The sequence below is a fragment of the Rhinopithecus bieti genome, unplaced genomic scaffold, assembly GCF_001698545.2.
Source record: "Rhinopithecus bieti isolate Rb0 unplaced genomic scaffold, ASM169854v2 scaffold_62012, whole genome shotgun sequence".
Classification (NCBI taxonomy): Eukaryota; Metazoa; Chordata; class Mammalia; order Primates; family Cercopithecidae; genus Rhinopithecus; species Rhinopithecus bieti.
This window is the reverse complement of record NW_016823354.1, coordinates 81322-95551: the sequence shown is the minus strand read 5'-3', so window position 1 is coordinate 95551 and position 14230 is coordinate 81322. Positions and strand designations below refer to the sequence as shown.

The 14230-nt window shown below is 46.6% G+C and overlaps 1 protein-coding gene across 5 annotated transcripts in view; it reads right to left on the bottom strand.

Moving 5' to 3' along the window:
- Window positions 1–680: 680 nt before the first annotated feature.
- The window catches only part of DHRS7B (dehydrogenase/reductase 7B), a 55703-nt gene continuing 42153 nt past the window's right edge, over window positions 681–14230 (bottom strand). For 3 of the 5 annotated variants that reach the window (XM_017861383.1, XM_017861381.1, XM_017861386.1), the window contains 5 exons: window positions 12995–13104; window positions 8610–8826; window positions 7957–8049; window positions 4177–4329; window positions 1292–1767 (listed from right to left, as the gene is read on the bottom strand). In XM_017861383.1, the coding sequence (XP_017716872.1) occupies window positions 1562–1767; window positions 4177–4329; window positions 7957–8049; window positions 8610–8826; window positions 12995–13104 (779 nt within the window). In that variant the 3' untranslated portion in view covers window positions 1292–1561. Of the gene's footprint in view, window positions 1768–4176; window positions 4330–7956; window positions 8050–8609; window positions 8827–12994; window positions 13105–14230 lie in introns of all 5 variants that reach the window. The other 2 variants (XM_017861384.1, XM_017861382.1) reach the window with 2 other exon arrangements.

Below are 14230 nucleotides of genomic sequence, written 5' to 3'. Positions count from 1 at the left end.
CTGCTGTCTCAGTTCCAGCTCTTGCCTGGGTCTACTGTCTCACACTGGAACACTAAGGAGACCCTTCTCTTCCATGTCAGGAGGGAGGCTGACAATTTACCTGGAAAATGAAGAAAGACCCATCATGTCTGTGTCCACATTTTACCCAGAGGCTCCTGGAACGTCCAGGAGCCCAGGCCAGGCGCGGTGGCTCACGCCTGTCATCCCAGAGCTTTGGGAGGCCGAGGCAGGCGGATCATGAGGTCAAGAGATCGAGACCAGCCTGGCCAATGTGGTGAAACCCCGCCTCTACTAAAAATACAAAAATTAGCTGGGTGTGGTGGCGTGTGCCTGTAATCCCAGCTACTCGGGAGGCCGAGGTAGAAGAATTGCTTGAACCCGGGAGGCGGAGGTTGCAGTGAGCCGAGATTGCGCCACTGCACTCCAGCCTGGGCGACTGAGTGAGACTCCGTCTCAAAACAAAAAAAAAAAAAAAACCATGTTGCTGCCAATGTTATATAATGGTCATAAAATATAGGCTCAACAAGGCCAGAGTAGGGACATGGTGCAAGATGTCAGTATGATATGATAGGAGATTTATAATCCAATTTGGGGAAGTCTACAGTGGACCTACATTTCAATTTTCAGTTTCAATAACAGGAAAAGTTTCTTCCGTAACACTAGAAATGAACTTGACCTACTCAGTGAGCCTCAACCATGTATTTTTACTAAATCAGAAAGGCAGAAACAGGCATTCTTTCTGGCTATGATCCAACTAGTCACAGCTAACAAAGGCTCACTTCTACCAGACCAGGGGCTGCTGTAGAATCTGCCCAGCTGGCCAATTTGATGGTGTCACTTCTAGAGGGATGCACGGGGCCATGCAGCATCCTCCTCTCCCTTTTGGCTGCTCTCTCTTTAGTAAGTTCACCTTCTGCTTGGAGTGGTGCCTGGCATCCTACAGGGATGCAGTGAGAGTTAAGAGAGAAACAGGAATTCCTATGAGGTGCTAAAGCCGGCATCCCTTGGGATACGCCAATAAGCCATTACATACTGGCCCACTTTTTATGTTGGATGAGATATCACAGGGCCCTGGAAATGGGTGTGACTACTGACTTCTTGAAACTACAGCTTTCTCCCTTGAGTACTGGAGGTGGTCTTTCTGCCGAAACAATGAGGTTTAAGTCAAATGCAAAAACAACTGGGTCAGGTGACATAATATCTTTTGATTCCAAGGTTGAAACAATTTCTAGGAGCTGGCAGGGCCAGAATTCAAAGGACACAAGGTTCTAGTCCTTGAAGACTACAACTCTTACTGTTTGAGATGTTTATTTCTTATTTTTAGGGTTAAATCCCAGCTCCATGTTTATTCCTGAAGTGTTTCCCCTCACCCTGGGAAGAAGCTTGTTGCTGTTTTTGGTTCTCTTCCTCTGCCAGCAGATCTGCGTGAGACGTGTTTCTTCAGTCTTTCCCATTTGTGAGACAAATCTCCATTACAGTCTCAACAAATACAACTGTCCCTTGTAGCGTAACCAAGTGTAAGAGTGCTGCTTCTCTGCCCTGGCTCTGGCTGGTCGGAGTACTAGGAGTTCTTGGATTTCCGCTCTTTTCTGGCCCTGGAGGCCATGAGGCTGAAGAAGAGCCCAGGAGCCAGAGTTCGAAGATAAATGGCCAAGGAAGGCAGTAAGTCAGCCAGGATCACATCTTTCTTCTTCTTCCCCACAGCAGCAAGAACATCGTGGGCCACCTCCACAGGGCTTCGGCCCTGGGCTGTGGTGGTGTCCATAACTAAAATAAATAAAACAAAAGAAACACATGAACTAACTTGGAAGCAGAGGTCCCTCTTGAGGAGTGGAGCTGATGTGAGCCGTCAGGTCAGCCTGCTGCCTTTCCCACCGCGAAGCTCTTCCCAGGACGAGAAAGCCGGTGGTGTGCCACCACCCCTGATGATTCCATGCTCCAAGGAAAGGAGGAACCATTTTGCAGCTGGATGTGAGTCAGTAGGGGAAGCGAGAACGGGGTAGGATGTGGAAACAAGGTAGACTGAGGATCCCAGTTAGGGCTTGGAACCAAAGTGAGTCTGTCTGCCTGGTGGTCCACAGCAGAGGCACAGAGTGAGCCCCTCACACTGCATCTGAAAAGCAGCTTCCTGACCTGGGAAACATGTGCCTGTTAGAACAACTAAAGACTAATGGATGTTGTGCCACCTCATTTGTCTTGGGTAGCCTGGCTTCAGGGTGGCCAGACAAAGGTGGCTGGGGACTACTGACGCCCATATGCACAAGCTCACTGAGTCAGGAGCAGACACATGTCCCTGTTCTCGATGTCAAGTATTAACTGGATGAGAAACAGGAAGAAATCCTTAGTTTGTTTTAGGCGTTAGAAGGGACAGCTGGAAGAGATTAGAAGGAGGTGTTAGGTTAACAGCAACTGATGTTCCTTCTACCCTAGTAATTTGACAATTTTGCCAGCAAAGTAGGACCAGCTGGCAGGCACACAGGAGAGGCCACTAGCACAGACCATGTGAAACCACTTTTTTTTTTTTTTTTTGAGACAGGGTTTCGCTCTGTTGCCCAGGCTGGAGTGCAGTGGCACAATCATGGCTTACTGCAGCCTCGGCCTCCTGGGCTCAAGCAATCCTCCTGCCTGACTCAGCCTCCTGAGTAGCTGGACTACAGGCGGTGACACCATGGTTGGCTAATTTTCATATTTTTTGTGGAGGCAAGGTCTTGCACTATTGCCCAGACTGGTCTCAAACTCCTAGGCTGAAGTGATCCTCTTGACTTGACTTCCCAAAGTGTTGAGATTACACGTGTGTGTGGGCCACAGTGCCTAGCCATATGAAACCACTATTAAGTTGTCCAGATTGCCTGAGCTCCCTCACCAATGTCTGTTCTCATTGTGTTTTTGTTAATGCAGAAAAGTAGGAAGTTTTGGATTACAGCTTTTTTTTTTTTTTTTTTTTTTTTTTTGAGACGGGAGTCTCGCCTGGGGTGTCGCCCAGGCTGGAGTGCAGTGGGCGCGATCTCGGGCTCACTGCCAAGCTCGCCTCCGGGGGTTTCCCCGCCCATTCTCCCGCCTCAGCCCTCCGGAGTAGCTGGGATACAGGCGCCCGCCACCGCGCCCGGCTAGTTTTTTGTATTTTTAGAGAGACGGGGTTTCACCCGTGTTAGCCAGGATGCCGTCTCGCATCTCCTGACTCGTGATCCGCCCGTCTCGGCCTCCCAAAGTGCCCTGGGATTACAGCTTGAGCCCACCGCGCCCGGCCGGATTACATTACAGCTTATTTTAAATGCCACAGAGAGAATTTTTTAAGTGGCATCTTCTAGGTTTAAACAGGTGTAAAGCTGTATGAAGCCCCATGCCTCTGTAGTGTCTACTGTGGGAAAACAGGACTCGCTGTGTGAGAGAGCAGCTGCTGCCAGGACATGGGCAGTCTTGGTTCAGACCTGCCTGGGCTGGGTGCACGACCATGAGGCCCCTGGCAGACATCACAGCACAAACCCCGAGAGATCACTTCAGGGAGGAAGACATGGCAGGACAGCACTGGAGGGGTAAGCAGGCCCTGTTCCAAGCAAGGGGAGGCAGCCCCAGCTCCAAGGGCTCCAGTGATCATGGGCACACTGGTCTCTGCTTGGCCTGAGCCTGCATGCCGGGGCCGGCTGCTCTGCCCGCGAGTGGTGACTGCAGGTCAGCTCTGCACTGTCTCCAAATGAGACAAGATGAAGGTGCTGAGACTGCTGAACTCGGCCTCACCCAGAAGACTGGCCCAGAATCAGTCATTTCTCAAGCCTACGGGACAGAGACAGACCATCAAACACCCTACACTTGCCATGAGGTCAGTTCACTCAATCCCGATGCTGATAATACTCTGTGGACTCAGGATCTGCGAACGGGTTAGTTGGGAGTCTGGTGGCATCCCAGCTTGGCAACTTCCTTTTAGCCCTTGAGTCCTGTCCACAGAAGTCCTGTTCTGAACACTGCAGTGGTGGCGTTCACACTAAGGGTAGACCATGGTAGGGTAAACGAAGATTATTCAATAGTCCATATCTAGAACCAACACCTCTGTCAAGTTTTTTCATTTTAAAAGTTCTATTCCAAATGAAAATGACCAAAGAATCCCTGAGGCAGGAGCCGCATGTCTCACTGTGGCTGACCCACAGATTTTCATAGGAGAAAAGAGAAACCGGGCCTCACCTCCATACCTAGATCCATCCGCGGTGATGGCATTGACGGAGAGGTTGGTGTGGATGTAGCCGGGGCTGATGACGGTCACCTCAATTTCATACTGTTCCATCTCGGCCCGCAGACAGTCAAAGAAAGCCTGGGTTGCGTGCTTGGAGGCTGCGTCTACACATGTGGACGGAGAGGCAGGGGAGTGAGTGCTCTGGGGTGGGCATGGCCTGGTACCCAACTATTCACCACCATTCACGCTCTCTGTTTTCAAAACCTGGTTTTACTTGTGATCAGGTCTTGCTATGTTGCCTAGGCTGGACTCCAACTCCTGAGCTCATGTGATCCTCCCGCCTTAGCTGGGACTGCAGCTTTAAAACCTGGTTTTATAATTTAAGATTACAGTATTATACCAATGTTCATTTCCTGACTTTGAGAAGTGTACTGTGCCCTTGTTCTTAGGAGACACACTGAAATAGGAATAAATGAGCATCATGTCTCCAGTTTCCTTTCAAATGGTTCAGGAAAAAAATTATAAGCTATATATACATATAGTTTTATATATATTATAAACGGTATATATGCATATACATAGAGAGGGAGTATGATAAAGGAAATAAGGTAAAAAGGTTATTAGGGAATCTGCATGAAGCGTGCATGGGAGTGATTTGTGCTGTTCCTGCAACTTTAAGTCTGAAGTTATTCCAAGTTAAAAGTTAAAAAAAAACACACAAAACTGAATGCCTACTGGGTAAAACATTCAAATAGTACATAAAAGGACAGAAAGTAAAAAAAAAAGAAAAAGAAAAAGACAGTCCTCCTGTCTTCCAAATTCCATTCCTAGAGATAATCAGTGCTAACAGTTTCCCAGGATTTTTGTTTAATTCTGTTTTGCTTTTTTAGAGAAGACATCTTCTCTGTCACCCAGGCTGGAGAAGAGCTATGATCATAGGATTATAGCTCTTTGCAGCCTCGACCTCCTGGCCTCAAGCAATCCTCCCACCTAACCCTCCCAAAGCGGTGGGATTATAGGAGTAAGCAGCCATGCCCAGTGATTTGTTTTTTTAATATATCCTACGTATAGCCGTGTGATTTTACACATTTTACATAAAAAATATATATACATCTTTTAATACAGAAATGAACTCTTACCTATTCTACTGTTCCTGCAAGTAGCTTTCTTCACCTGGTGGCAGGCTGGACAGCTCCCATGCTGGCCCTGCAGACCTGCCATGTAGCTCTGGCTGCCTAGTCTTCCCCAATGAGTTACCAGGTGACAGAATTGGCCCCATCAGTGGGCCTTCATGGGTGTAAAAAATCCAGGCCTGCCTTCTTATGTATCTCATTTTGCCAAATATCCAGGCAGTGGCTTTTCATCTAGAAGAGCTACAGAGCTTACTCCACCTGCAAGAAATAGCTGTGTCTGCTCTCGAGCAAGGGCTTCACAACCCAGTAAAAGGTGCTCTGAATGGGAACACAGTGACCCTATAATGACATTCCTGGGAAACATACCAGTGTCTCCACAGTAAATCAGTTTCCTCCAATTCAGAATTGTAAATGTTTTAGCCTTAGGAAAGAAGGGGCATCCGTCAGCTAAGGAAACAGGAAGGGAGAAAGCAAGGAAGTGTGGCAGCAAGTCACATGAGGCAGTTCAGTAGCGTCTGAGCTTGCTGCAGTGCCTGGCTGGGCCTGCTCCGTTGGTTTGGGGCACAGTTGCTGGGGGCTGGATGGGTTGGCTGTGGGTGGATGGAGAGGACTGCTCCTATCAGCCATGATTCCAAGAGTACAGCCCAGGCTTGGGGACAGGGGAGAGTGGGTTATCCTGTAAGTCCCCAAAATAGAAGGCTACACTCTGACAGCTGGTTCTCCCCAGAGCTCTCAGGCTGTGAGTTCTCAGCCAGGCTGTGCTGACCTCGCCACTGTCCACATCACTTACCCTGCCAGTGTGCGGCCCAGTACTAAGCACACTGCGTGGATCATGTGACTTGGTCTTCACTGTAGCAGTGTGAGAGACAGAATGCCGTTCTCCCCATTTTATAGGTGAGAAGGCTGCTACTTATCTGGGTTAACCAACTTGCCCAAGAGGCACTCCATATTCAGCCTGGTCATTATAAAGCTGAATATGGAGACCAACCATTGTATGCCTTACTGCAGTCAGCAGGCCAAACAGACAACAAAAATCAGTGGTATTATTATAAATCAAAGTAAAACTTGAAAATAATTTAGTATAAAGAACTCCAGCTGGGCGCAGTGGCTCACGCCTGTAATCCCAGCACTTTGGGAGGCTGAGGTGGGCGGATCACTTGAGGTCAGGAATTTGAGATCAGCCTGACCAACATGGTGAAACTCTGTCCCTACCAAAAATACAAAAGTTAGCCAGGTGTGGTGGCACGTGCCTATAATCCCAGCTACTCAGGAGGCTGAGGCAGGAGAATCGCTTGAACCCGGGAGGCGGAGGTTGCAGTGAGCCGAGATCGCACCACTGCATTCCAGCCTGGGCAACAAGAGCGAAACTCTGTCTCAAAAACAAAACAAAACAAAACAAAACAAAACAAACAAACAAACAAACTCTTTACCCTGATTTACCTATTCTTAACATTTTAACTCATTTGCTTTATTAGTTATGATTCTATATATAGTATTTTTTTTCCTGCACCATTTGAGAAGCCTTAGATGGTGTCCTATCCAAAGTTGAAAGAGAACATTAATAAACAGGGAAAGCATGTATGTACAAGCATGTATGATGATTGTAAATCTCACTAATATGTAAGGAAACAGGATCAGAATAGTTAAGTAATGTGTCCAAGAAAATACAACCAGATTTTCTGGTTGTATACCAGAGCCAAAAGGTACAGCTGGGATCCAGATCTTGGAAGAAAGAATAAATTATCTTACCCTCCCAGTTCACAGGTGGCCATATAGTGTCATGGAACTGGATGTTTGTGGCTGCCCTTGCAAAGTGCTGCAGCAGCTCAGATTTCCCTGCCTTTGCTGACCAGGCTGTGGCTGGGTCTAGCTTTTGGGTGGCTGAGAGGAGATGAGGCAGTATTTCCTTTTAGGAGGTGATGCAAAGAAAGGACAGTTTGTGAAATTACCTTACAACCCTCTTTATTGAAACCTTCCCATTGAGTGCCCCAAGATATAAATGTTTGAGAGTGTTCTACATAGCACACTGCTGCTAATGGTCAAAGAGTGGGGGGAAAAAAATCCTCAAGTGTCCAGGAAAATGGCTAAATCAATTATGTCACATGTATTCAGTGGATTACTATATTGAAAGGATGAGGTAAATCCATACGTGCTGATGTAGAAAGATACATTGTTAAGTGGGATTAGCAAGCTACAAAGCAATATGAATAATGCCATCCCATTTTTGCATGTTTGAATTACACGTAGAAAAAATTGTGGAGGCATATGCCCCAAAGTGATGGCATGGTTATATCTGTGGGACAAGCTAATAATCGTAACAGTAGGAGTGGCTAGCACATGCCTAGTGCTTAGTGCCTGAGGCAGCTCCAAGCACTGTGCTCACAGCAGTCCTCTGGGTTAAGACTGAGGCTGTCTCCATTTACACTTGAGGGCAGGGCACAGAGAAGTGGGGATACTTGCCCAAGGTCACACAGGGGACAAAAAGTAGAGTTGGGATTTGATCCCAGACATGTGGCTCTGGAGAACACATTCTAAAGTGCCTTTGCATTCTGGATAGTTTATTTCTACAGTGTGTAAATTCTAGACAGTCAATGTATTATTTTTATAATCAGGAAAAACAATAAAGCAGAGCATTTTGTGGGAGACGGCGGTACTCACATGCTGATCGAAAAGGAATGCTGATCTTGCCCTGGATGCTGCTGATGGCGACAATGTGGCCTTGCCTCCTCTTGATCATGGAGGGCAGGAGTGCTGAGGACAGAGGCAGAGGCTTAGACAAGCACCCTACTTCCAGTCATTGCGTGTGATGCTGATGGAAGGCGACCTTGCTTTTGATATTTAGTCAGAGTAAGGGAGAATGGTGAAAACCTCTTAGGGTAGAGGACTGTGTTGGAACTCCTAGCCTCCTATGCCCAGCAGAGTGCCAGCAGGCTGGCAGGAGAGAGGAGAGAGGCAAGGAAACAGGGACGGAGGTCACTGCAAATGGTTAGCTCAGTTCCCTTTTCCTGCTGGAGCCTCTCCCCTGGACTGAAATCCGTGGTGGGACATAAAAATATCCCCACCCTGTAGGGGTTTGCAGATACCATGAAAAAGACATGTAGGTAATGCTGCACAAATGTGGCTGTCACTAAAGAGAACATCTTGATTGGAAGCTATAAAGCAAATACCCAAACTGTGACAATAACACCTAACACCCACTCCAGGGCAATAGAGAGGATGGAGATGGGGAACGTTTAGCTGAAAAGGATCCAAGTGAAGTAAAAAGAATGCCAACATATCACTTATCACTGCTGTTTTCTCAAGACTGTTACCTTTCGTTAGAGCAACTGGGCCAAAATAGTTTGTCTCCATGACCCTCTTGTCCACATCCACTGTGGTGTCCATGATAGTACCACGGTAGCTGATCCCAGCATTGTTGACAAGTATGTCCACATAGCCAAAGCACTGCAGGATCTCAGCTGCTGCTGCAACTATGGCCCCAGGGTCTGTGAGGTCGAAGGTCACCAAGTAAGGCTTGTATGTCTGCACCTGGTCAAATACAACAGACACCAAATTCACTTTCTGAATGGCAGGCCATCCGAGCTATGTGTCCCACAGATCACTTAGGCTCAAAACAATAACATAACTTTATACTTTAAGGAACTAGAAAAAGAATAGCAAACTAAACCCAAAACCAGCAGAGGAAGGAAATATTATAGTAAAGATTAGAACAGAGACAAACAAACAGAATACAGAAAAACAATAAAAATCAATGAAACCAAAAGTTGGTTCTTTGAAAAGATCAACGAAGTTCAGAAAGCATTAACTAGAATGACAAGGAAAAATCAGAAGACACAAATAACTAAAATCAGAAATGAAAGTGGGACCACCAACTTTACAGAAATGATAACAGATGATAAAAAAGATTATAAAGATTATAAAAAATGATATAAAAGAATATTATGAACAATTATTTGCCGACAAGTTAGAAAAACTAGAATAAATGGATAAATTCCTTAAAAAACACAAATTACCTAAACTGACTCAAAAAGAAATAAAAAATCTCAGGAGACTTATAACAGATAAAGAGATTGGATCAGCAATCAAAAACCTCCCAACAAAGAAAAGTCCGGGACCGGATGGCTTCACTGGTGAATTCTGCCAAACATTGAAAGGAGAATTAACACCAGTTCTTCTCGTACTCTTCTAGAAAACTGAACAAGAGAAAACATTTCCTAATTCAGTCTGAGGCCAACATTACTTTGATACTAAAGCCAGATTAAAGATACCACAAGAAAATTATAGAGCAATATCTCTTATGAATATAGATGCAAAAATCTTCAACAAAATACCAGCAAATTGAATTTAACAGCATATTAAAAGGATTATTCACCACGACCAAGTGGGATTTATCCTAGGAATTCAAGCAAGATTGGTTCAACATAGGAAAATCAATCATGGCCAGGTACAGTGGCTCATGCCTGTAATCCCCAGCACTTTGGATGGCTGAGGAGGGAGGCTCATTTGAGCCCAGGAGTTCCAGGCCAGCCTGGGCAACGTGGCAAGACCCTGTCTCTTTAAATTAAAAAAAAAGAAAATTGGCCGGGGGTGGTGGCTCATGCCTATAATCCTAGCACTTTGGGAGGCCGAGGCGGGTGGATCACCTAAGGTCGGGAGTTCGAGACCAGCCTGACCAACATGGAGAAACCCCGTCTCTACTAAAAATACAAAATTAGCTGGGCATGGAGGCATATGCCTGTAATCCCAGCTACTCGGGAGGCTGAGGCAGGAGAATCACTTGAACCTGGGAGGCGGAGGTTGTGGTGAGCTGAGATCGTGCCATTGCACTCCAGCCTGGGCAACAAGAGCAAAAACTCCTTCTCAATAAAAGAAAGAAAAAAAAAGAAAATTGAACGTTATACCACATTAATAGAATGAAGGAAAAAACCCCACCTGATCATCTCAATTGATGCAGAAAAGAGATCTGACAAAATTTAACACCCTTTCATGGTAAACATACTCAATAAACTAGGAATACACCAGAAATTCCTCAATACAGCAAAGGGTGTTTGTGAAAAACCCACAGATAACATACTCAGTGGAAAAAAATGGAAAGCCTTCCTCTAAGATCAGGAACAAGACAGGATGCCTGCTTTTGCAACAGCTACTCAACACTGTACTGGAAGTGCTAACCAGAACAATTAGACAAGAAAAAAATGACCCAATTTGGAAAGGAAAAAGTAAAACTATCTCTGTTTGCAGATGGCATGATTCTATATATAGGAAATTCCAATACATCCACAAAAAGCTACTAAGAGTTAACTAACAAATTGAGCAAAGTGGCAAGGTACAAGAGCAACATCCGGCCGGGCCCGGTGGCTCAAGCCTGTAATCCCAGCATTTTGGGAGGCCGAGACGGGCAGATCACGAGGTCAGGAGATCGAGACCATGCTGGCTAACACAGTGAAACCCCGTCTCTACTAAAAAAATACAAAAAACTAGCCGGGCGTGGTGGTGGGCGCCTGTAGTCCCAGCTGCTCAGGAGGCTGAGGCAGGAGAATGGCGTGAACCCGGGAGGCGGAGCTTGCAGTGAGCTGAGATCCGGCCACTGCACTCCAGCCTGGGCGACAGAGCGAGACTCCGTCTCAAAAAAAAAAAGAGCAACATCCAAAAATCAGCTGTGTTTCTATACACAAACAATGAATAATCTGAAAAGGGAATCAGGAAAGCAATTCTATTTACAATAGCAGTTTAAAAAATTAAATATGCTATGGTTTGAATATGTCTCCCAAAACCTGTGTGTTAGAAACTTAATCCCCAATGCAACAGTGTTGAGAGCTGGGAACTTCATGAATGGATTAATGCTGTTATTGTGGGAGCTTCCTTCTCAAAGGATAAATTCAGCCCTTTTCCCTCTTTCTCGCCCACGTGATGCCTTCCTACATGTTATGACGTGGCAAGAAGGCCCCTGCCAGACACCAGACCCTTGCCAGATGCCGGCTCCTCAAACTTGGATTTCTCTGCCTCCAGACTTTGAAAACTAGATTTCTTTAAAAATTACTCAGTCTGGCTAGGCGCAGTGGCTCACGCCTATAATCCTGGCACTTTGGGAGGGCAAAGTGGGCAGATCAGTTGAGGCCTGGAGTTCGAGACCAGCCTGGGTAACATAGCAGGACCCTGTCCCTACAAAAAATGAAAAAATTAACCCTGTACAGTGGCATGTGCCTGTAGTCCCAGCTACTCAGGAGGCTGAGGCAGAGGATTGCTTGAGTCTGGGATTTTCAGGCTGCAGTGAGCCATGATTGCACTAGTGAACTCTAGCCTAGATGACAGAGCAAGACTATGTCTCTAAAAAGAATAATAAAATAAAAATAAAATCACCCAGTCTCTGCTATTGTTACAGCAACATAAAACAGACTAAGATAAACACTTGGCAATAATCTAAGGAGGTGAAAGACTGTACACTAAAGATTGTAAAACACTGCTGACAGAAATTAAAGAAGATATAAGTTCACAGAAAGACATTCTATATTCACGGATTGGAAGACCATGTTGTTAATGTGAGAGTACTACCCAAATTGATCAATAGACTCGATGTTATTCCTATCAAAATTTCACTGGCAGTTTTGGCAGAAATAGAAAAAATAATCCTAAAATTCATATGGGATTACAATGGGCCCTGAATAGCCAAAACACTCCTGAAAAAGGACAGTTGGAGGACTCACACTTCCTCACTCCAAAACTTGTACAAAGCTACAGCAATTAAAACCGTATGGGTCCTTCCCCTCCTCCTCCCCCTTGCCTCCCCCTTCCTACCCTCATGCTCCATCCTTCCCCTAAGGGGAGAAAACCTGTACGGTACTACTGACATAAGACAGACATATAGACTGACTGAATAGAACAAGGAACCGAGAAATATACACTTCAAATATGTAATCAATTGATTTTTGTAAGGATGCCCATTCAATGAGGAAAGACGGTCTTCAACAAATGGTGCTGGGAAAAGTAGATAACCACATGCAAAAGAATGAAATTGGACTCTTATCTAATACCATTTATAAAAATTAACTCAAATGGATCAGTCACCTAAATGTAAGATTTAAAACTATAAAACTTGGCTGGGCACGGTGGCTCATGCCTGCAATCTCAGCACTGTGGGAGGGTGAGGCAGGCGGATTATGGGGTCAAGAGATTGAGACCATCCTGGCCAACATGGTGAAACCCCATCTCTACTAAAAATACAAAAATTAGCTGGGTGTGGTGGTGCACACCTGTAGTCCCAGCTATTTGGGAGGCTGAGGCAAGAGAATCACTTGAACCCAGGGGGTGGAGATTGCAGTAAGCTAAGATTGAGACATTACACTCCAGCCTGGGTGACAGAGCAAGACTCTGTCTCCAAAAAAACCTTTTAAAGTTATCACCATCCCCTACTCCCACCCAATGAGTAGAGCTTAGCCAGGTAAAAGGGAAGGGAGAAAAGAGAACTTTCTAAACTCATAGTGCTAGCCAGTAGGGGCATCGGGATGTAAACCACTGGACAGTTCTCCCTCCCCATGCAGCGGACCCGATTCGCTATGGAGACCTGCTGCCTTCCCTGGGACAGTGTGACACATGGATGTCCTGTAACTCAGCAGTCCAGGAGTGGGCCTCTATCTCCTCAGTGTCTACAGAAGATGGCCTACACTCCTTCCCCATGGAAAGCATGCCCGTGGCTCACCTTGGTGGCATGAGAAGCGGTGAGTTCTCTGATGAGCTCTTCGAGGGCCCCACTATTCCGGCCACAGAGCACCAGCTTAGCACCAGCAGCATAGAAGACTTTTGCACATTCTAAGGGAAGAGAAAAGAGCCCTGACAGCCATTCTTCCCCAGTGCCATTCAGTTTAAATTCACCCAGTGTTGCTGTTTGCTGCTTCACACCCTTGACATGTCTGTGTTGGTCCCTGCTTGTGGTCCAGCATGAAGCTGGGAGCTAGGGTTCAATGCAGGGCTCACACCCAGTGCTACAGACATCCACAGGGCAAAAAGAAAGGCAGGCCAAGGTGGACAGATGTGTTAAGGATCGTGCTCAGAACGCCCCATGATAACTCCTGTTCACCTGGATCAGCTGTGAGCATCACCTATCTTCACAGCTGAGGGAGCTCAGCAAGGTCACTCAGGCAGAGGCTTGTCCTGATTGACAAGGACAGTCAGGGCCAGCTATTATGGTGCTGTGCCCTGCCAAGGCTGTGTGGTGGCACTACCCAGGCACAGCTCTCCTGGAACTACTCACACAGTCCTGTAGAAAAGCTGGGGCAGAGGACCGAGGCCCTTCCCAGGTCTGATGGGCTGTTTCCGAGGGAGTGCTTGAGGCAGAGGGAGCAGAGTGCCTGAGGGGCCATAGGCAGATGGAGCTGGGACAGAATGTGGAGGGTCTAATAGCCTCACTGGCTGGGGAGGGGTCAAGGCAGTGCACGCAAGTACCTACCACACGCAGGACTATTAAGGATGCCTACCTTTGAAAAGGCTCAGTCCTGCTGGGTGGGAGGGAGTGGGGACACTGGAGGAAAGCAGACTCCACCAAGCCCGCTGCACTATTTCAGGTGACAACCTGTGAGGACTTCAACTAAGACCACAGCAGGGACAGTCCAAAGCTAGTCAGACACATGGTCTATATTCTTTTGGTGGCAAGAAACAGAAACTAAACTCACACTGGGGCAAAGCAAAAAGAGAATTTGCCAGAGGGATTGTGGGGAAGTTCAAGAATGGAGAGGAGAGCTGGATGGCCGAAACCTAGGAAGGACCCAAGCGCTGGCTGCCCGGGTGCTCTCACACGTGGGCAGGCCCCAGAGCTCACATGCACGGTTTTGTCTTGTCTCTTCCCAGCTCCGATCAAATCCCAGGGAAGGCCATGATCAGCCGTGAGTGGGGGGCCCAGCAAGGGTCACAGGTAATTCTCCTGTGGCTAAGCAGGAGG